The sequence below is a fragment of the Pituophis catenifer genome, unplaced genomic scaffold (genome assembly GCF_029215685.1).
Source record: "Pituophis catenifer annectens isolate HBS135680 unplaced genomic scaffold, rPitCat1.0.hap2 SCAF_3, whole genome shotgun sequence".
NCBI lineage: Eukaryota > Metazoa > Chordata > Lepidosauria > Squamata > Colubridae > Pituophis > Pituophis catenifer.
In genome coordinates, this window is record NW_027256883.1 from 213712432 (window position 1) to 213734923 (window position 22492).

At 48.4% G+C, this 22492-nt stretch overlaps 1 protein-coding gene across 4 annotated transcripts in view; it reads right to left on the reverse strand.

Annotated features, from left to right (window-relative positions):
- Positions 1 to 801: 801 nt before the first annotated feature.
- Positions 802 to 22492, reverse strand: part of BCL2L1 (BCL2 like 1) — a 60363-nt gene continuing 38672 nt past the window's right edge. For all 4 annotated transcript variants that reach the window (XM_070941845.1, XM_070941843.1, XM_070941847.1 and 1 more), the window contains exon 3: positions 802 to 2039. In XM_070941845.1, the coding sequence (XP_070797946.1) occupies positions 1902 to 2039 (138 nt within the window). In that variant the 3' untranslated portion in view covers positions 802 to 1901. The remainder of the gene's footprint in view (positions 2040 to 22492) is intronic.

The following is a 22492-nucleotide window of genomic DNA, read 5'->3' on the forward strand; positions in this document are numbered from 1 at the left end:
CTGTGGGGAGGGGCAGGCTAGGGCGGGGGAGAGGGGACAGGGAAGGTCATTTGAATCTGTAGGGGGGGAGTGAGTGGGTGGGATGGAGCCCCTTGCTGAGGAAGGCTGGGCTCTCCGAAGGGGGAGGGGCCCCATCATGCTACCTCGCAGGGAAAGACCCCTTCCCCAAGACCCGGATAGGGGCTTATCGTGCTGCGGTGGATGAAAAAGACACCCCCTCCCCAAAATGCCCTGTGCCCTAGGCTGCTGCAGAGCCCAAGGGAGATCCAGACCCCCGTCTCTCTCGCTTGCCCACCCCCCAGTTCCACCTGCCCTATCCCCCTTCTCCTGTCCCTCCCACACACCTGCTACCCCCTCCCCAAATCTTCAGACCCCTCCCTGACTCTGTCCATTGACCTAACACTTGCAGGCAAACCTCAAGAGAAGTGAAGCCCCCTCCCCACCTCCCCAAACAACAGCTAAGATCCTGACCCCACCTGCCTTGCTCCTTGGAGCCTCAGAAACCCCCCCCCCCCGCTTGCCTGGTCCTGCCCCCATGCCTTTCCCCCACGCCCCAGGCATAGGGCACCCCTCCCCTTCTCCTCATCCCCACCACCACCACCACCGAAGGGCCCGCCCAATGCCCGCTCTTCCTGGAATATCTTTGGGCAAACGCCAAGGAGGGTCCCCGGAGGGCCCAGCTCGCAATTAGCAGCTGATGATAAACACCTTCTCGAAGCAGAGAAGGCACCGTGCCCCCCTCCGACCCCCCCTCCCACATCTTGCGCCTGCTCTCCCTCCTTCCCTTCCCCCACCCCGCAGCCAGATGGGGAGGGGGAAGACCTCCAACGAGGCTCCCCCCCCTCCCAGCGCTGGAGAATCCAGGATTCCTTCCCAGGGCATTTTTTGAGGAAGGGGGTTTGTCTGCTTTAAGGGGTCTGAGCCACGGCTGTTCTGGGGCACCCAGCCGCCGTCCTTGGCACAGCGGGACCCATAACTGAGTAGGGGGCCAAAGCCAGCGAGGCTGAGCAGACCTGCCGGGTTTTGCAAGGCAAGGGGAAGCTGGCATCCCTTCCTCACCACCTGCCCCTCAATGGGCACAGGGCATCCTTAGCAAGCCCCCTGGGCTACTCAGAGCTGGGAGGGGCAGCTTTGCCCCCCTCCCCGAATTGACTAGCTATTAGGACAGCCCTCCGGCACCGCCACGCAACAATATTGGGAGCCCGTGCTTTGTGAGGCCGTGTGTGCCTTGTACCCCTCCTGGCAAAAGCTGTGGAAACACACACACACACTGGAAGGCGTCCCTCTCCCCTGCGGTCCCAGGAGCATAGGCTGTGTAGTTGTCAAGGGGGTTCCGGATCTAGGCGATGCCCGTGGAAAGAGAGCCGTTAAGGAAAGTCCGAGGTTCACTTAACGACGGATGGGAGAAGGAGGCAGGCGTTGTCTCACTCGTCAAATCCTTCTGGGTGGGGTGGGTGAGGTGGAGCAGCTCCTCCCCAAAGCAAATACCTCCCCCCCTTCTCCCCCAGGAGGGGGGAGATGGGTCCGTTGAGGAACAAGGCAAGGAGAAGCTTTAACGACATTAATTTGCAATTTGCAGAAGTGGCTCCTTGAAATGGAAAGGGGAGGGGGGGAGGCCTTGAGGATCGGTGTGTATGTGTGTGTGTGGGGGGGGGGGTTGGAGGCCCCCAGCCAGGGGTCTGCGTACGGACAGCCAGAGACTGTGGGTCTTTTTTTGGGGGGTGGGGTGGGGGGAGGCGAGGAGGTGGCAGGAGGCACCAGGAAGAGGTCTGTGAGTTGCTTGGAGGGAGGGGGGCCCCTTCCTCCCCACCCCCTTGGAATGATTACGAGGCCGAGGGCAGAGTGCTGGAGTAGGGCCGGGCGGCCGAGATGGGCGGTTGGTCAGTCGGTCAGTCCCTTAGCTATTTGCGGCTCAGGAGGGAGCCCAGGAGAACCACGCCGGCTACCGTCGCCCCCGTCCACAGCCACTTGTTGAAGCGCTCCTGGCCCTTCCGGCTCTTGGCGGCTGCGTCGTTCCCGTAGAGATCCACAAAACGCTCCTGCGAGGAAGAGGAAGAGGAAGAGAAAGGACGGTGAGGCCAGGTGCTTAAACACGAAAGAGAGAGTTAAGAGTTAAGGAGCCCTGGTAGTACAGTGGTCTAAAGCACCCTGTTATTAACACCAGCTGTCTGCAATTACTGTAAGTTCGAATCTCACCAGGCTGAAGGTTGACTCAGCCTTCCATCCTTTCTAAGGTAGGTAAATTGAGGACCCAGATTGTGGGGGCAATAAGCTGACTTTGTATAAAATATATACAAAAGTATGAAGGCTATTGCTTAGCGCATTGTAAGCCGCCCTGAGTCTCCGGAGAAGGGCGGCATATAAAATCAAATTAAAAAAAAAAAAAAAAGAGGGTTGGAAGGGACCTCGGAGGTCTTCTAGTCCAACCCCCAGGTACACACACACACGAGTTAATGGTGCAGGAATGGACACCGAAGCATCTCACTTGGGTACCTTCAAACTGTATTCAGTCCATGCAGGATGTCCACCCTTCATTCTGGCTTCCTCTTCTCCATCTCAGGAGCTTTTAAGAGGTGCGGACTTCAACTCCCAGAATTCCCCAGCCAGCCTGGGTCACCAAGGTCGAGAAAGACTGGCTTTCATGCCTAAGGCGGGACTAGAACTCTCCTGGTGATTGGCCCAAATTCACCCAGTTGGCTTTCATGCCTAAGGCGGGACTAGAACTCACCGTCTCCTAGTGACTGGCCAAAAGTCAGCCAGCCGGCTTTGATATTTAAGGCGCGGTTAGAACTCACCATTTCCTGGTGTTTGTCCCACAGTCGTTTAACGGCTTTCATGCCTAAGGCAGGACTAGAACTCACCATCTCCTGGTGATTGGCCCAAAGGCACTTAACCAAACTTACCCAGTTGGCTTTCATGGCTACGGCAGAACTAGAACTCACAGTCTCCTAGTGACTGGTCCAAAGACAACCAACCAGCTTTGATATTTAAGGCGGGATTAGAACTTATTGTCTCCTGGTGATTGGCCCAAAGTCACCCAGCCACCTTTCGTGCCTAAGGCTGGACTAGAACTCACAGTCTCCTGGTGATTGGCTCACAGTCACCCAACCAGCTTTCGTGCCTAAGGCTGGACTAGAACTCACAGTCTCCTGGTGATTGGCCCACAGTCACTCAACCAGCTTTCGTGCCTAAGGCTGGACTAGAACTCACAGTCTCCTGGTGATTGGCCCACAGTCACCCAGCCACTTTTCGTGCCTAAGGCTGGACTAGAACTCACCACCTCCGGTGTCTCACCTTGTGCCTTAACCACCAACCCAAACTGACTGTCAAATCGTTTTATCTTGGTTTTGCAGGAAGTGCGAGCTGATAGAAAAGTCCTCGAGGGAAGGAGGAGATTTTGGAGCAAGGCTCCATCCTGACAGGGCCTCCCCGGAGAGCCTCGCCTAGCGACGTCCCTGCCGTCGTCGCTTCAAAGCAGCCCGAGAAACCCGGCTGCGCTTTCCAAGAAAAGCTCCATTTTCTTGGGGATTTTGCTCGCTTTTCACGGCTGCTGCGGCTGCTGGGGGGGGTTTTCTCCCCCCCCTTTTATCGTTTGCGGCTTGCGGTATTTTATGTTTTTAATTTATCTCAACGTTTGCCCAGAGAGAACTCTGGTGATTGGATGACAGGAGCGTGCAATAAAGGGAATAAATTTTAAAGGGACGCCATGTTTCCCGTTTGGCAATGACGGAAAAGGGCTTCCCTTTTTGTTTTGTTTTTTAAAAACCAAAATCACGCTGGACATTGGGGAGGGGGTGGACAGCCCCCCCCCTGAAGCGCCTAGGCAGCCAAAATGTGTATATATATAAAAAATAAGTGGTTGCACCTAAACAGGAAACCTGCCACTAAAGTTATGGCGCTTTCCTTCCGTTCGGACCTGGCGGAAATCATACCTGTCCGAGTCGCCATCTTAAAAATGGGTGGGTGGGATTTCTTTCAGCTTTAGTTCAAGGCAAGGGGTGCTATTGGGTGCCCAGTTCTGTCCTTCTGAGACTTCTTCCCCCCTCAGCAAGGGTGGGTCAGCATCCCAAGACCCTCCGGATTTTCTGCCTCCCCCCCCCAAGACTTCCAATATCCCACCCCCAGGGTCTGATTTCATAGCCCTTGGTGTCTCTCTTTCTCTCTTTTTTTTCCTTCGTTCCTTCCCTCCCTCCATCCAAATCAGTATTTTTTCTTTCCTTCTACATTAAAATTTTCCTTCCTTTCCTCCCTCAAAATCAGTATTTTTCCTTCTTTCTACATTAGTCTTCCTTCCTTCCTTTCCTCCCTCAAAATCAGTATTTTTTCCTTCCTTCTACATTAGTCTTCCTTCCTTCCTTTCCTCCCTCAAAATCAGTATTTTTTCCTTCCTTCTACATTAAAAGTTTCCTTCCTTCCTTCCTTTCCTCCCTCAAAATCAGTATTTTTTCCTTCCTTCTACATTAAAAATTTCCTTCCTTCCTTTCTTCCCTCAAAATCAGTATTTTTTCCTTCTTTCTACATTAGTCTTCCTTCCTTCCTTCTCTCCCTCAAAATCAGTATTTTTCCTTCCTTCTACATTAAAAGTTTCCTTCCTTCCTTCCCTCTCTCCCTCAAAATCAGTATTTTTTCCTTCTTTCTACATTAAAACCTTCCTTCCTTCCTTCCTTCCTTCCTTCCTTCCTTCCTTCCTTCCTTCCTTCCTTCCTTCCTTCCTTCCTTCCTTCCCTCTCTCCCTCAAAATCGGTATTTTTTCCTTCCTTCTACATTAAAACTTCCCTCCCTCCCTCCCTCCCTCCCTCCCTCCCTCCCTCTATATGCCCCCCATCTCGGTGTTCAAAGTGGGCGGCTTACAATATAATAAAACTATAGAAATATAACCACCGTTATAAACATATAAAATTGTACAGGATTAAAATCCAGACTAATAAAAACGGCAGCCATCTTTCCCTCCTCCGGCCCAGAGCCCCTCACTCCGAACGTCCTTCTTCCCAAATCGTTTTCTCAATCCTGACTCAGTTCCCCAAAAGCTTCTGCCACAACATTATTGATGGGCATAACACACACACACAAAGAAAGTCTGGTTATGACCATCCAAAGGACGTCGGAACCCCTGGATGCTGGCACGGCCGGTGAAGGCTCACAGCCGCTCCGGGCATCGCCCCGATGCTTCACTACAAGTGTCGTTCGTGCAGGGCCAAAATGGTGCGTGGGAAGCCGGGTTGGCTGACACCCAAAGCCATGTCTGCCAACCCAACCTCCTGCTTTCCAAAACTGGCACCCCCTCCAGAACTTCGTTGTAATGCTGAGTCATGCTGTAATTAGTTGTGAACGTATTTAAGAAAGGTACTGTAACGTATTCAGTTGATGATAAGCTACCATTGTGTGAGGAGTGCTATCCATTGTGCTATCATCGGTTGGATGGATCTGCTACCATCGTGGTTTGTGAACCAGAGTGAGTTTGTTATTCTAACCAACTACTGTTTGTGTGGTAAGAATAATTTCTGTATCACTGGACTGATTTAACTGGCAAAGACTTGGATTGATTTAAAGACTATGAGATTGTTTTTCCACTATAAAGTAAGCTTTTGATAAACCAGTTTGCACATCTCTGATTCATTGCTCTCAGCAACGTTTCTCTGGGCTCTACACTCTGCTGGTTGGTCACACAACAACAATATCCTTAACATTGAAGATACCCGGCCTGGTTGCCAAGCGTGCCAAAGGACAAACATCCCTCCACACCAAGACTCAGGTCCATAACTTCTCCCCTTCACCAGGGCCAAGTGGAGGAGGGCAGAGGGGACCATACAGGATGACACATCTCTGAGGTTGGGGCCATCACCTTGAAGACCATCTGCTGATCTTTGGAAACAGGGGACTGATGCATGGAGAGGACAAGGCTTTTAACAGAATAACAGAGTTGGAAGGGACCTTTGGAGGTCTTCTAGTCCAACCCCTGCTCAAGCAGCAGACTCTTACACCATTTCAGACAAATAGTTATCCAATCCCTTCTTAAAAACCTCCAGTAATGAAGTACCCACAACTTCTGGTGGCAAGTTGTTCCACTGATTAATTGTCCTCACTGTTGGGAAATTCCTTCTTAGTTCTAAATTGCTTCTCTCCTTGATTAGTTTCCACCCATTGCTTCAGGGGCTTTGGAGAATAAATTGATTTCCTCTTCTTTGGGGCAGCCCCTGAGATATCGGAACACTGCTTTCATGTCTCCCCTAGTCCTTCTCTTCATTAAACTAGACATACCCAGTTCCTGCAACCGTTCTTCACATGTTTTAGCCTCCAGGCTCCTTGCCCAGCAGACCCCAAATTTTTGGATGCCAGGGATCAGTTCCATGGTGGGCAGTTTTTCCGTGACCCATGGAGGGCATGGTTTCATGGGCTGCCTGCATCCTGCACATCCACGAATGGGGCTTTGCTAGTTGCATGGCCTGGTTCTTGGCAGGTCTTAGACCGGTCCTGGCTAGGATAGGGGTTGGGCACCCCATCCTATCCTATTTGAGGTAGGGACCCCCAATTTCACCCTTTTAAAGCATCCTTTTATAGCATATGTTTAAAGCATATGGCTGGTCTAGTGACGAGAAGGACCAGGGGAGACAGGAGAGCATCTTCCAATATTGGAGGGGCTGCCACAGAGAGGAGGAAGGGGTCAAGCTATTCTCCAAAGTCAGAAGGAATAATGGATGGAAACTGATCAAGGAGACATTCAACCTGGAAATAAGGAGAAATTTTCCGACAGTGAGAACAATCAATCGATGGAAGAGAAGTTGCCTTCAGAAGTTGTGGGAGCTTCATCATTGGAGGCTTCCAAGAAGAGACTGGAGTGCCATCTGTCAGAAACGGCGTAGGGTCTCCTGCTTGGGTGGGGGGTCAGACTAGATGACCTCCAAGGTCCCTCCCAACTCTGTTAATCTGTAAAAAAGATGCTGAGGCTCTAAAAAGAGTGCAGAGAAGAGCAACAAAGAGGATGAGGGGACTGGAGGCTAAAACATACGATGAACGGTTGCAGGAACTGGGCCTGGCTAGTCTAGTGAAGAGAAGAGAAGGACGAGGGGAAACAGGAGAGCATCTTCCAATATTTGAGGGGCTGCCACAGAGAGGAGGAAGGGGTCAAGCTATTTTCCAAAGTCAGAAGGAATAATGGATGGAAACTGATCAAGGAGACATTCAACCTGGAAATAAGGAGAAATTTTCTGACAGTGAGAACAATCAACCGATGGAACAGAAGTTGCCTTCGGAAGTTGTGGGAGCTTCATCCCTGGAGGCTTTCAAGAAGAGACTGGACTGCCATCGGTCAGAAACAGTACAGGGTTTCCTGCTTGGACTGGGGGTTAGACTAGATGACCGACCAGGTCCCTTCCAAGTCTGTTAATCTGCATCTAATCTGTATCCTCTTCCACATTTATTTGAAAATCCAGATCAACGTGGCCCCACCGTTCTTGAAGGAAGGAAGATGAACTCCTGCTTAGGATTAGCCAAGATTGGGCAACCCCCAAGCCTGTTGCCTCATTCGCTGCTGATCTTGAGTTTCTCCTGCTGCAGCCGAGAGCCACGTCTCCAGCCCTGTCCACCCATCTCTGAGTCACATGCACGCCCCACACGCAGCCTGGGAGGAGACACCCCCAGCACACACAACTTCCCTTGTGATGTTTTTGGGATGGTCAAATTCATCTCAGCACAGAGATCCTCAACGCCCCCACTCCCCCGAGGTATTGGAAAAAAAAAACGCAGCCAGCCCCATTTAAGCAGCCCCTCCAAAATTGTAAGGTGGAAGGGACCTCTGGAGGTCTTCTAGTCTATATTTACTATTATAGTAAATATAATAATAGTAAATATACTATTATATTTACCCCAGACAAATGGCTGTCCGATCTCTTCTTAAATACAGCGCCACCTGCTCCTGCTCCTCTCTGCAAACCCCATCCCCTTCTAACACTGATGATGTTCCCTAGTTGGGTCGTGAAACGTCTACGAGAAAACATCCAAGCTCAGAGAGCACCAAGGACTCCGCAGTTTTTTAAAAAAATTTGATTTATATGCCGGAGACTCAGGGAGGCTTACAATGCGTTAAGCAATAGCCTTCATCCTTTTGTATATTTATACAAAGTCAGCTTATTGCCCCCACAAACTGGGTCCTCAATTTACCTACCTTAGAAAGGATGGAAGGCTGAGTCAACCTTGAGCCTTGGAGAGATTCGAACCTGCAGTAATTGCAGGCAGCTGGTGTTAATAACAGTGCTTTAGTCTGCTGTGCTACCAGGGCTCCTATCTTCCTCCTCCTCCTCCCCCTCTTCTTCTTTTTTTAAATTTGATTTATATGCCACCCTTCTCCGGAGACTCAGGGCGGCTTACAATGCGCTAAGCAATAGCCTTCATACTTTTGTATATTTTTACAAAGTCAGCTTATTGCCCCCACAAACTGGGTCCTCAATTTACCCACCTTAGAAAGGATGGAAGGCTGAGTCAACCTTGAGCCTGGGGAGAATGGAACTCGCAGTAATTGCAGGCAGCTGGATGTTAAATGCTGCCTTAGGAGGCATTAGCCTCCTACGCCACTCAGGCTCCTCGAGTTACAAATATTCTCTTTTACCAATGCAATTATTGATCTCCAGCAGCTGATGAGGGGTGATATCTGGGCCATCCCTTCAGGGACTCATGGCGGAGTCCCATGAAACTAACTCCAACCACCTTCGTTTTACCCCACGAAGCTGCCTCTACTGTGACGGTCCTTCTACAGAACCAACTGTTAATTTGCGACCGGTACCTCCCTTGTTGCCGGGTAGGACGGACCCATACAGAAGTCAGAGATCACCTGAGCTGCCTAGTCAAATTGAAACTAATTGAAACTAGTCAAGGAGAGAAGCAACCTGGAATTCAGGAGAAACTTCCTAACTGTGAGGACAATTAACCCGTGGAACTGCTTGCCACTAGAAGTTGTAGGTGCTCCATCACTGGAGGTTTTGAAGACGAGACTGGACAGCCACTTGTCTGAAATGGGATAGGGTCTCCTGGTTGAGCTGGACTAGAAGACCTCCAAGGCCCCTTCTGGCTCTATCCTATTCCGATCGTGCCATGAGCAGTTCCACTTAGCAGCGGAAATGTTGGTCTCAATTGTGGTTATAAGTCGAGGACTACCTGCAATATGATTGTCAAGTTAAGCAACTTTAAGATGGGGGGGTGGGGAAGAGAGGGGCTTCAGCTCCCAGAATTCCCCATCCGGCATCGGCCACGACTGAGGAAAAACTGCTGTAGGAGAATGGAATTTGAATCTTGGTGAGCTGCCATCAAAAATATTTCTCCGTTCTTTCGGCAGCGGAAATAAAGCTGCATTCCAGGAGGATCAGGTATTTTGGGTGGCTGAACTTATCCCGGATTCAGCACTCCTTCAAAACCAGCAAGGGGGTGTGGGGGGGGGGGTGCGGGTGGGATTCCGGAATGGCCTTGCAAATTGGACTTTGGGGCTCCGGGATCAGAACCGGAGAAAGGAGGATCTCACCGTGAACAGTTCGCCGGGGAGCCTCTCACTCAGGATTAGAAAGGATCGCGCCCTAATTTCTCTCTGCTGCTTTCGCAGGAGAGGGATCCGGTAGAGGAGAGCTCGGAGAAGCCTTGGGATCTCTTATGTACGGAAGAGCTCCCTTTTTAAAATGCATTTTTTCAGGTCATGGAGGAGAACCAGCATTTGGGAATGCTGTTGGGGTCAGCTCTGAGGAAATCAGGACGGTGCTGCGTATAAATTTTTTTTTTCAGAGGAATATTTCTATTTTGCACTTGTATTTGAATCCAAATGGCTGCCCAGCTGAGCTAGCCGAATCGTCCCCAGAAGTTGTGAATGCTTCTTTCGACACGGGATGTTTTAAAGAAGAGATTGGACGGCCACTGTTTTCAGAAAGAGGACCGTTTCAGACATCTTAAAAAAACGCTAGTGATGGAGACCCACAACTTCTGAAAGTTGTCCTCGCTGTTAGGAAGTTTCTCCTGAGTTCCAGGTTGGCTTTCTCTCCTTGATGAGTTTCCATCCGTTGCTTCTTTCTTCCTGCCTTCTGGTGCTTTGGAGAATAGCTTGAATAGCCCCTCTTCTTTGTGGCAGCCCCTTAATTTAGCTGGTTTAGCTCAGCAGACTAAAAGCATTGTGATTAAGACCAGCTGTCTGCAATTACTGCAGGTTCGAATCTCGCCAAGGCTCAAGGTTGACTCAGCCTTCCATCCTTTCTAAGGTAGGTGAAATGAGGACCCAGTTTGTGGGGGCAATAAGCTGACTTTGTATAGTTTGTGGGGGCAATAAGCTGACTTTGTATAAATATACGAAAGGATGAAGGCTATTGCTTAACACATTGTAAGCCACCCTGAGTCTCCGGAGAAGGGCGGCATATAAATCAAATTTTAAAAAGAAGAAGAGGAGGAGGAGGAGGAGGAGGAGGAGGAGGAGGAGGAAGAAGAAGAAGCAGAAGCAGGAGGAGGAGGAGGAGGAGGGGGGAGGGGAGGGGAGGGGGAGGGGGAGGAGGAGGAGGAAGATAGGAGCCCTGGTAGCGCAGCAGACTAAAGCACTGTTATTAACACCAGCTGCCTGCAATTACTGCAGGTTTGAATCTCGCCAGGCTCAAGGTCGACTCAGCCTTCCATCCTTTCTAAGGTAGGTTAAATGAGGACCCAGTTTGTGGGGGCAATAAGCTGACTTTGTCTAAATATACAAAAGGATGAAGGCTATTGCTTAACGCACCGTAAGCCGCCCTGAGTCTCTGGAGAAGGGCGGCATATAAATCAAATTTAAAAAAAGAAGAAGAAGAGGAGGAGGAGGAGGAGGAGGAGGAGGAGGAGGAGGAGGAGGAGGAGGAGGAGGAGGAAGATAGGAGCCCTGGTAGCGCAGCAGACTAAAGCACTGTTATTAACACCAGCTGCCTGCAATTTCTGCAGGTTCGAATCTCACCAGGCTCAAGGTCGACTCAGCCTTCCATCCTTTCTAAGGTAGGTGAAATGAGGACCCGGATTGTGGGGGCAATAAGCTGACTTTGTATAAATATACAAAAGGATGAAGGCTATTGCTTAGCACACTGTAAGCCGCCCTGAGTCTCTGGAGAAGGGCGGCATATAAATCAAATTAAAAAAATAAAATAAAAATAAAAATTGAAGGGGGAAAAAAAAAGTTGGTACTTCCACCACGCTTGGTGCTGTTGTTCCTGGCAAGGCCCGGCTGCAATCAAAGCGAAGCCGGAAATCAAACAATGATCCTCTTTCCTAGGAAGGGAGGTGTCCTTCCACCCACTGGAGAGATGAGATGATGTGGAACATCCCCCTGCTGTTCTCCGGATTTCAGCCAACAACGGGAGGGGCAGAAGGCAGCACCCAACAGGCCACCCACCATGCAGGACTGCCCCGCCTTCCGTAAAGCAGAAGCAGGAAAGGGAAGGGGGTGGGGAGGGGTCCAGACCTGTCCAGAAAGCAGAGATGAGAGAGAGATGCAAGGCTTGGGAAAGGCAGATAGATGTTGGGGAGAGGAATGTACGCTCCGAGACTGCAGCTCTCTGGATTTCAAAGAGACACCTTGCGCCTTGCGAGAGGAAAACGGGGCATGCAAAAGCAGCTCTCGGGAGCCCCTTGTAAATTATTATCCGTTGCACGGATTTTCCCCGGTGCAGGGCACGTCCAGTGAGAGATGCTGCCAACTGTTTGTAAATTGGTGCTGCGTTACAAAGCCTGAGTAAGGCCACACTTGGAACGCTGCATCCAGTTTATTTATTTATTGATTGATTGGTTCGATTTATATGCCACTCTTCTCTGGAGACTCAGGGGGGCTTACAATGCGTTAAGCAATAGCCTTCATACTTTTGTATATATCTGCTTAGTAGGGCTTTCGGCCCCCCCCCAGGAGTATTCTTTTTTTTAATACAAAGTCAGTTTATTGCCCCCACAATCTGGGTCCTCATTTTACCTACCTCGGAAGGATGGAAGGCTGAGTCAACCTGGAGCCTGGTGAGAATTGAACTTGCAGTAATTGCAGGCAGCTGGTGCTACTTAACAGCACTTTAGTCTGTTGCGCCACCAAGGCTCTTATTAGATAGATGATAGGTAGACAAGACAGACAGACAGATAATAGATAAGATAGATGAGAGAGACAGAGAGATGATAGATAGATAGATAGATAGATAGATAGATAGATAGATAGATAGATTCATTCATTCATTCATTCATTCATTTATTTATTTATTTATTTATTGGTTCGATTTATATGCCACTCTTCTCCGGAGACTCAGGGGGGCTTACAATGCGTTAAGCAACAGCCTTCATACTTTTGTATATACCTGCTTAGTAGGGCTTTCGCCCCCCCCCAAGTGGTGTTCTTTTTTTTATACAAAGTCATCTTATTGCCCCCCACAATCCGGGTCCTCATTTTACCTACCTCGGAAGGATGGAAGGCTGAGTCCACCTTGAGCCTGGTGAGATTTGAACTTGCAGTAATTGCAGGCAGCTGGTGCTACTTAACAGCACTTTAGTCTGTTGCGCCACCAAGGCTCTTATTAGATAGATGATAGGTAGACAAGACAGACAGACAGATAATAGATAAGATAGATGAGAGAGACAGAGAGATGATAGATAGATAGATAGATAGATAGATAGATAGATAGATAGATAGATAGATAGATAGATAGATAGATTCATTCATTCATTCATTCATTCATTCATTCATTCATTCATTCATTCATTTATTTATTTATTTATTGGTTCGATTTATATGCCACTCTTCTCCGGAGACTCAGGGGGGCTTACAATGCGTTAAGCAACAGCCTTCATACTTTTGTATATACCTGCTTAGTAGGGCTTTCGCCCCCCCCCCCCCCAAGTGGTGTTCTTTTTTTTATACAAAGTCATCTTATTGCCCCCACAATCCGGGTCCTCATTTTACCTACCTCGGAAGGATGGAAGGCTGAGTCCACCTTGAGCCTGGTGAGATTTGAACTTGCAGTAATTGCAGGCAGCTGGTGCTACTTAACAGCACTTTAGTCTGCTGCGCCACCAAGGCTCTATATGATGGCCAGTTTTGGCCACCATATTATAAATGAGACGTTGGGACTCTGGAAAGAGTGCAGAGAAGAGCAAGTAATATGATTTAGGGCAGGGGTCTCCAACCTTGGCAACTTTAAGACTTGTGGACTTCAACTCTCAGAGTTCCTCAGCCAGCCAAGTTGGAAACTCCTGATTTAGGGGACTGGAGGCTAAAACATACGAAGAACGGTTGCAGGAATTGGGTACGTTTAGTCTACTGAAATAAGGATTTAGGGGTGACATGATAGCAGCCTTCCAGTATTTGAGGGGCTGCCACAAAGAAGAGGGGGGTCAAATTATTCTCCAAAGCCCCTGAAGGCAGGACAAGAAGCAAGGGATGGAAACTAACCAAGGAGAGAAGCAACCTGAAATTAAGGAGAAACTTCCTGACAGTGTGAACAATTAAATCAATGGAACAACTTGCCTCCAGAAGTTTGTGGGTGCTCCAACACTGGAAGTCTTTAAAGAAGAGATTGGGACAGCCATTTGTCTCGAATGATGTAGGATTTCCAGCCTACAGGAGGTTGGACTAGAAGACCTCCAAAGTCCCTTCCAACTGTTATTCGGTTATTCTTTCTGCTATTCTGTTAATTAGCTACTTTTTTTGCTTGTGCCTATTTTACAGGAGGCACTGAACTTTTTATCAAGTGAATGCCCAAGGCAGGTTAAGCCATAGGGTGCTCTCTGAACCTGACTCTTGTCTTGCAGACATTTCTTGACCTAGCTAGGGAACATCATCAGTGCTAGAACGGAGAAGAATTTGCAGGGAGGAGGAGGAGGAGGAGGGAGGAGGAAGAGGAAGAAGAAGAAGAAGAAAAGAAGAAGTAGAGGAGGAGGAGGAAGGAGGAGGAGGAGGAAGAGGAGGAAGAAGAAGAAAAAGAAGAAGAAGAAGAAGAGGAGGAGGAGGAGGGGGAGGAGGAGGAAGAGGAAGAAGAAGAAGAAGAAGAAGAAGAAGAAGAAGAAGAAGAAGAAGAAGAAGAAGAAGAGAAGGAGGAGGAGGAAGGAGGAGGAAGAAGAAGAAAAAGAAGAAGAAGAAGAGGAGGAGGAGGAGGAAGGAGGAGGAGGAGGAAGAAGAGGAAGAAGAAGAAGAAGAAGAGGAGGAGGAGGAGGAAGGAGGAGGAGGAGGAAGAGGAGGAAGAAGAAGAAGAAGAAGAAGAAGAGGAGGAGGAGGAGGAAGAGGAAGAAGAAGAAGGAGGAGGAGGAGGAGAGGAGGAAGAAGAAGAAGAAGAAGAAGAAGAAGAAGAAGAAGAAGAAGAAGAAGAAGAAGAAGAAGAAGAAGAAGAGGAGGACGAAGAGGACGAGGGGGAGGAGGAGGAGGAGGAGGAGGAGGAAGAAGAAGAAGAAGAAGAGGAGGAGGAGGAGGAGGGGGAGGAGGAGGAGCAGCAGCAGCAGAAGTGGAAAAGGAGGAGGGGTAGGGGGAGGATTTTGGGGTTCTTGGTGCTCTCTGAATCTGGTGGTTTTCTTGCAAACGTTTCATGACCCAACTAGGTAACATCACCAATGCAAGCTTAGTGTTAATCTCTGCTTATCTGGGTGCTGAGTGCTGGTGAGGAGATGTTAGCTTTTTAATTGATTTTTTTGAATGGTAGGCAGATGTTGTTTATCTCTGTGTGCCCGTTGATGGCGGACTGGTCTGAATGCCAATTCTCTCCAGGAATTCTCTGGTGTTTTGGAACTTGGCTTGGTGTAAGATGCTCACCATCGTTGCTCAACAGTTGACACTATGATGAAATCTGTCATCATCCACCCATCATTTTTCATCACATCTCTTGACAGCTGGTTGGGGTTTACTCATCATTCCCACAAACACGGGCAGACCATTACATTTAAACAGAAAGCAAACCACTTCCTTCCAGCACTGATGTTGTTACCTGGTTGGGTAATGAAACGTCCGCTACAAAACAACCAAGCTCAGAGAGCGCCAAGGACCACGGAGTCCTCCTCTTCTCTTCTCCTGCTCTCCTCCCTCTCTGCAATCCCCACTCCCTTCAAGCCCTGATGCTATTACCTAGTTGGGTCATGAAACGTCTGCAAGAAAACCACCAACCTCAGAGAGCACCAAGGACCCCACAGTTCAACCCCGAGCTACAAATATTGTTTTCTACAAGTTGGACGGATGGAGAAGAGAGAAAGGCTGCGTTTTTTTTGAGGGAGGCTTTACCCCGAGATGCACAGGGAATCTATTAAACTGAGTCAACGAAATAAATGGCCGATGCCTGGATCCCCCCCCCCCATATGCCTGCGGTCTTATGAGGACCTGCTGAAATCCTTCAAAATAGCTCCTAGGTTTGCAGTCCAAGAGAGAAAGACGATGGCCGCCTTGCAATGCAACCACACCGCCAGAGAGAACTTAATCCTTATTGTCTTTTTGGTTCCAACAACTATTATTTTAGACAGGAAGTCTATTCAAGATGCAGATTTTTTTTTTTTTTTGCTTGTTTGCAGGAAAAAAAAAATCAATGAAGTTAATGAAAAATTGAGAAAGCCATTTTTCTCTCGAGTAGCCACTGCCCTTCTTAATTTATGGGCACTCTGATGAGGGGGGGTGGGTGGGTGTCAAATTATTTTCCAAAGCGCCGATAGGCAAGACAAGAAACAATGGTTGGAATTAAGGAGAGATTTCTTAAAGGGGAGAGCAATTAATTAACCAATGGAATAACTTGCCTCCATCACTGGAGGCTTTTAAGAAGAGACTGTACAGACATTTTGTCTCCTGCTCGAGCAAGGGGTTCGACTAGAAGACCTCCAAGGTCCCTTCCAACTCTATTGTTCTATGAGCAAAGCTGGCTGGGGAATTCTGGGACTTGAAGTCCACACATCTTAAAATTGCCACGATTTCTGGTGGCAAGCTGTTCCACGGGTTAATTGTCCTCACTGTTAAGAAGTTTCTCCTTATTTCTCGGTTGCTTCTCTCCTTGGTGAGTTTCCATCCGCTGCTTCTTGTCCTGCCTTCAGGGACTTTGGAGGATAGCTTGACTCCCTCTTCTTTGGGGCAGCCCCTGAGATATTGGAAGACTGCTACCATGTCTCCCCTAGTCCTTCTTTTCATTAAACTAGACATACCCACTTCCTGCAACCGTTCTTTGTATGTTTTAGTCTCCAGGCCTGTTTGATCATCTTAGTTGCTCTTTTCCGCACTTTTTCCAAAGTCTCAACATCTGTTTTTGTAGTAGGGTGACCAAAATTGTTTGCAGTATTCCAGGTGTTGTCAGCCCTGTAGGCCTTACTAAGATTTTATAAAGTGGTACTAGCAATTCTGGGAGTTGGGGTCCATCCATCTTAAAGTGCCCAAGAACTCTCAGGGCCAATGCCTCATTTTTTAAAAAAAATTATTATTTTTTTAAAATTTGATTTATATGCCGCCCTTCTCCGGAGACTCAGGGGGGGCTTACAATGCATTAAGCAATAGCCTTCATACTTTTGTATATTTTATACAAAGTCAGCTTATTGCCCCCACAATCCGGGTCCTCAATTTACCTACCTTAGAAAGGATGGAAGGCTGAGTCAACCTTGAGCCTGGGGAGATTCGAACCAGCAGTAAATTGCAGGCAGCTGTGTTAATAACAGGGTGCGTAGACCACTGTACTACCAAGGCTCTTATTATTATATTATTATATTATTATTATTATTATTTTTGTCATCTGTGATGAATTATTATATTATTATTATTATTATTGTCATCTGTGATGAAGAAGCTGGTGTGAAGTAAACAACACCGTTGCGTGCCGCCACGACAAGCCGTGCGCAACCAAGAAACAATGCCATCCATTGCATCACCCCTGGTCATACACAAGGGCCTTACTTTGTATGGGGAAATAATATATCTCACTTCCGCAAAGCCGTAAATTGCCTTTCTTAGGAAAGGCTGACTGGATGCCAAGGAGCTGATGTAACCGCTGCAGACGTGCCTACTCCACATGTGTCGAAAGATACCAAACTCGTAAAGGAGCAGCCCGTATGTCCCATGTTTGAGAAGGTAGAATATGAAGGACATACGAAGAACGGTTGCAGGAACTGGGTAGGTCTGGTTTGATGAAGAGAAGGACCAGGGGAGACAGGATAGCAGTGTTCCCGTATCTCAGGGGCTGCCCCAAAGAAGAGGGAGTCAACCTATTCTCCAAAGCCCCTGAATGCAGGACAAGAAGCAATGGGTGGAAACTAATCAAGGAGAGAAGCAACCTGGAACTGAGGAGAAACTTCCTGATAGTGAGAACAATTAATCAGTGGGACAGAAGTTGCCTTCAGAAGTTGTGGGTGCCCCATCACTGAAGGTGTTCAAGACGAGCCCTTGGTCTGAGATGTCAATGGAGAGTCATCATGGTTGTCCCAAAGATGCTTTTTTTCAGAAGGCAACTGGACTGTTTGGTTTTTCTTTGAAGACCTTTCGCTTCTCATCCAAGAAGCTTCTTCAGCTCCGAGACGTTTTGTCTGAGAGGTTTAAGGGTTTCCTGCTTGAGCGGGGGGTTGGACTAGAAGACTTCCAAAGTCCTTCCCAACTCTTGTTTATTCTGTTATTCTATAATCCCAGATCTATTAATCAAGAGGAGCCTTGGTGGGTGCAGCGGACTAAAGTGCTGTTAAGTAGCACCAGCTGCCTGCAATTACTGCGAGTTCAAATCTCACCAGGCTCAAGGTTGACTCAGCCTTCCATCCTCCCGAGGTAGGTAAAATGAGGACCTGGATTGTGGGGGCAATAAGCTGACTTTTGGGAGGGGGGGCAAAAGCCCTACTAAGCAGGTATATACAAAAGGATGAAGGCTATTGCTTAACGCATTGTAAGCCGCCCTGAGTCTCCAGAGAAGGGCGGCATATAAATCGAACCAATAAATAAATAAATAAATAAATAAATAAATAAATAAATAAATAAATAAATAAATAAATAAATAAATAAATAAATAAATAAAGAAAGAAAGAAAGAAAGAAAGAAAGAAAGAAAGTTGAACGAGTTGCCTCCAGAAATTCTGGGTGCTTCATCACTGAAAGCTTTTAAGAAGAGACTGGACAGTCATTTGTTTGAACTGGCATAGGATCTCTAGCTTGAGCGGGGGTGGGGGAGAGGGTTAGTCTACAAGACCTCCCAGGTCCCCTCCAGTTCTAGCCTGAATTTAGAACTTAAAGGTTTTCAAGCTCATCGTGAAAAATCAAGCAGGATCGTGTGACTATTAATCAGTGGAACCACTTGCCACCAGAAGTTGCGAATGCTCCAACACTGGAAGCTTTTAAGAAGAGGTTGGAGAACCATCTGTCTGAAGTGGGTGTAGGATTTCCTGCCTAAGCAGGGGGTTGGACTAGAAGACCTCCAAGGTCCCTTCCAACACTGTTATTCTGTGACATCCGGAAGGAAGGCGGCAACGGAGATAATTCAGCTCTTCTAAAGGAAAAAGGACGATGCGTTTCCAAGGCAGAAGGAGATTTCCTAATTGAGGAATAACCCCCCTTTGTGGAAATCTGGAAGCAGCTGATCCTCTCCCCGCAATCGGTGCATCGTGCTGTGCCAAATGTGAAGCCCCCGTCCCTTCCTTCCGCCGATGCGTTTCTCCTCCTCGTTGCAACCAGAGGCTCGTTATGGGAATAAAACAGCTCGGAAAAACTTGATTAACGTGACCTATATAACGGTGGAAGGTGCAGCCGGGAAAACTGCAGCGAGCCTGCAGCCCTCGACTGGAAAAAACAGACGCATGGAAGGGCGAAGCGAACGCAGGAAGGACGGCTTGATTCGATTTGGAGGAGGATAATTTAGAGGACGCAGAGATCCTTCCGTTTGATTAGGGACATTCTGCAGATCTCGGGCTAAGAAAAGACGGCCGAGGAAATCTGGAAAAATTGTCATTGTTTGGTTGGGGAAGGACGGGGACAGGGGAGGGGAAAGGGAATTTGGTGGATCCTTGAAGATTGAGGGAGGTGAAGTGGAAATAAAGCAAGAAATGGTTTTCCAAAAGAGGGAAACGCACCTCTGCGTGTCATTTGGAGTCAAGGGCATGGGCCGGTGTTCGGGAGAGACGGACGGAGGTGTCTTTTCCTGCAACAGCAGGAATCTCCCACCTACCCCCACCCCCATGAGCACTGATGATGTTCCCTAGTTGGGTCGTGAAACGTCTGCAAGAAAACAACCAAGCTCAGAGAGCAGCAAGGACCCCACAGTTGTCCTCCTCCCCCTCCTCCTCTCTGCAACCCCTTCTTCCTTCTAGCACTGATGATGTTACCTAGCTGGGTCATGAAACTTCTGCAAGAAAATTATCAATCTCGGAGAGGTCTAAGGACCCCCCAGTCCTCCTCCTCTTCCTTTCCACCCTTCTACTACTGATGTTCCCTAACTGGGTCATGAAATGTCTGCATGAAAACCACCAAGCTGAGAGAGCACCAAAGACCCTACTGCCCTCCCCCTCCCTCCTCCTCTTTTTCTCCACAAACCCTACTCCTTTCTGGTAGTGATGTTAGCTAGTTGGGTCATGAGTGCACCAAGGATCCCACAGTTGTCCTCCTCCTCTTCCTCAAACCCTATTCCCTTCTAGCACTGATGATGTTCCCTAGTTGGGTCATGAAACGTCTACAAGAAAACAAGCAAGCTCAGAGAGCACCAGGGAAGGAGGAACCACAGTTCTTCTCCTTCTCCTTCTCCTTCTCCTTCTCCTTCTCCTTCTCCTCCCCCTCCCTCCCTTCTTCCTTCCTTCCTTCCTTCTAGCACTGATGAAGTTCCCTAGTTGGGTCATGAAACATCTGCAAGAAAACCACCAAGCTCAGAGAGCACCAAGGACCCCACGGTCGTCCTCTTCCTCCTCCTCCTCCTCCTCCCTCCTCCTCTTCCTCCCTCCTTCCTTCCTTCCTTCCTTCCTTCCTTCCTTCTAGCACTGATGAAGTTCCCTAGTTGGGTCATGAAACATCTACAAGAAAACAAGCAAGCTCAGAGAGCACCAGGGAAGGAGGAACCACAGTTCTTCTCCTTCTCCTTCTCCTCCTTCTCCTTCCTCCTTCTCCTTCTCCTCCCTCCCTCCCTTCTTCCTTCCTTCCTTCCTTCCTTCCTTCTAGCACTGATGATGTTCCCTAGTTGGGTCATGAAACATCTACAAGAAAACAAGCAAGCTCAGAGAGCACCAGGGAAGGAGGAACCACAGTTCTTTCTCCATTCTCCTTCTCCTTCTCCTTCTCCTTCTCCTTCTCCTCCCCTCCCTCCCTTCTTCCTTCCTTCCTTCCTTCCTTCCTTCTAGCACTGATGATGTTCCCTAGTTGGGTCATGAAACATCTGCAAGAAACAAGCAAGCTCAGAGAGCACCAGGGAAGGAGGAACCACAGTTCTTCTCCCTTCTCCTTCTCCTTCTCCTTCTCCTTCTCCTTCTCCTTCTCCTCCCCTCCCTCCCTTCTTCCTTCCTTCCTTCCTTCCTTCTAGCACTGATGATGTTCCCTAGTTGGGTCATGAAACGTCTGCAAGAAAACCACCAAGCTCAGAGCCCGCTGAGGACCCCACCATCCTCCCCTTTTCCTCCTCCCCTTCAGTTTTAGTGAAGAATAATTACAGAACTTTGAAGGTCCTTTCACATTCCTGGCTCCAAGAGAGGCTGCTAGGACAAATCTTGGAGGAAAGCTCATGCGGAGACAGATGGGGCTGAAATCCTGAGGATCCTTTTCCAGGCTTGGGGAATAAAATGGGAACGAAGCAACGGATGGCTTCCAAAACTGGATTACCTTGGTCTGGAGGGCAAATTTAGACAGCGGGGGGCCATTATGAAGCAAAGAGAGCAGCTGTTTTTCTTAGTGATGTTAAGAGCCAAGAGCTTGGAAGAAGACAATGGAGATACAATGCAGCCTTCTCCATAAGTAAGTCTGGGCCTTATTTTTATTTTTATTTTTAATTTGAAAGCTGCTTTGTTTGAACAGGGGCAGGGAACTACTACAGAGGTCTTCAAATTTGGCCGCTTTAAGACTTGTGGACTTCAACTCCCAGAATTCTGGGAGTTGAAGTCCACAAGTCTTAGCTGGCTGGAGAATTCTGGGAGTTGAAGTCCACAAGTCTTAAAGCGGCCAAATTTGAAGACCTCTGTAGTAGAATAAGCAAAGCAATCTGTATTTCTATTTATTTTTTTTTAATGCGTGGATGCTGTGTCTCCTCCTCTCTTTCAAAGAGGCGAAAGATGAAGACGAATGGACGTTTGGCTCCCAGAGACTTACATAACAAAGGGAGTACAGGTTAGTCCTTGATTTGCAACGGCTCATTTAGTGACCATTTCAAAGTTACTACGGCACTGAAAAAAAGGGACAGGTTTTCAACCCTTAGGACCGTTAACAGCATCGCTGTGGTCACGGGATTTAAAATTCAGACACTGGGCGACTGTCTCGTATTTATGACGGTTGCAGCGTCCTGAGGTCACGGGATCTCTTTGTTGCGACCTTCTGACAGGCGAAGTCCGTGGGGGAAGCCAGGTTCACTTAACAACTAGTAACCTCAGTGATTCACTTAACAACCGTGGCAAGAAAGGTCGGGAAAATGGGGCAAAATTAAGAGTCGGAGTGGACTTCAACTCCCAAGAATCCTTTGCTGGCTGTGGAATTCTGGGAGTTGAAGTCCACTCATCTTCCAGGGGCCAAGGTTGAGAAAGATTGCTCCGTCGGTCAGCGAACACAACAATCCCAACACGGCCTGGTGATCCATCCCTCTGCGCCTCCCCGATTCCGAGTACACAACGCACAATCGGCTCGGAGTACACAAAGCACACAATTTCTCCCACTCCAGAGGGAGGGAACTGAGGTCAGCTTCTGAACTTCCAAGAGCGTGTCCGTTTTCCAAGCCCGGAAAAGCAGGAGAAAGGTCCCATTATTTGGCAATCTAAAAATATCTGCCAGAGCGTGACTCCCTTCTCCTGCCAACTGCTCTTCTTCAAGGAAGGATCCAGATTGTGCAAAACAGATTGCTTAAGGACAACTCTTTTTTTTCCCCCTCCCTGCTTCCTGAAGGGACCTCCCAGCCTTTGTCCTTGGCAAGAGAGACAATAGCCGAAGGGAGGGGCCGAGAGAGGGAGGGGCTCCAGACCCCCAGGGAGCTAGCAAGACCCTCTGGTGCACAGCAGCCACCACTGCAAGGCTCGTCACAGTTTAGGCAACAGGATAGAATCAGGCTCATGGGAAGTGTTCGTACCGCTTTATAAGGCCACACATGTGGAATAGTGCATCCAGGGACAAAAATGATGCTGAGGCTCTGGAAAGAGTGCAGAGAAGAGCAATAAAAAGGACTAGGAGATGATTGGAGGCTAAAACATATGAAGAACGGTTGCAGGAACTGGGTATGTCTTGTTTTAATAAAAACAAGGACCAGGGGAGACATGATAGGAGTCTTCCAATATCTCAGGGGCTGCCCCAAAGAAGAGGGAGTCAAGCTGTTCTCCAAAGCACCTGAAGGCAGGACAAGAAACGATGGGTGGAAACTCATCAAGGAGAGAAGCAATTTAGA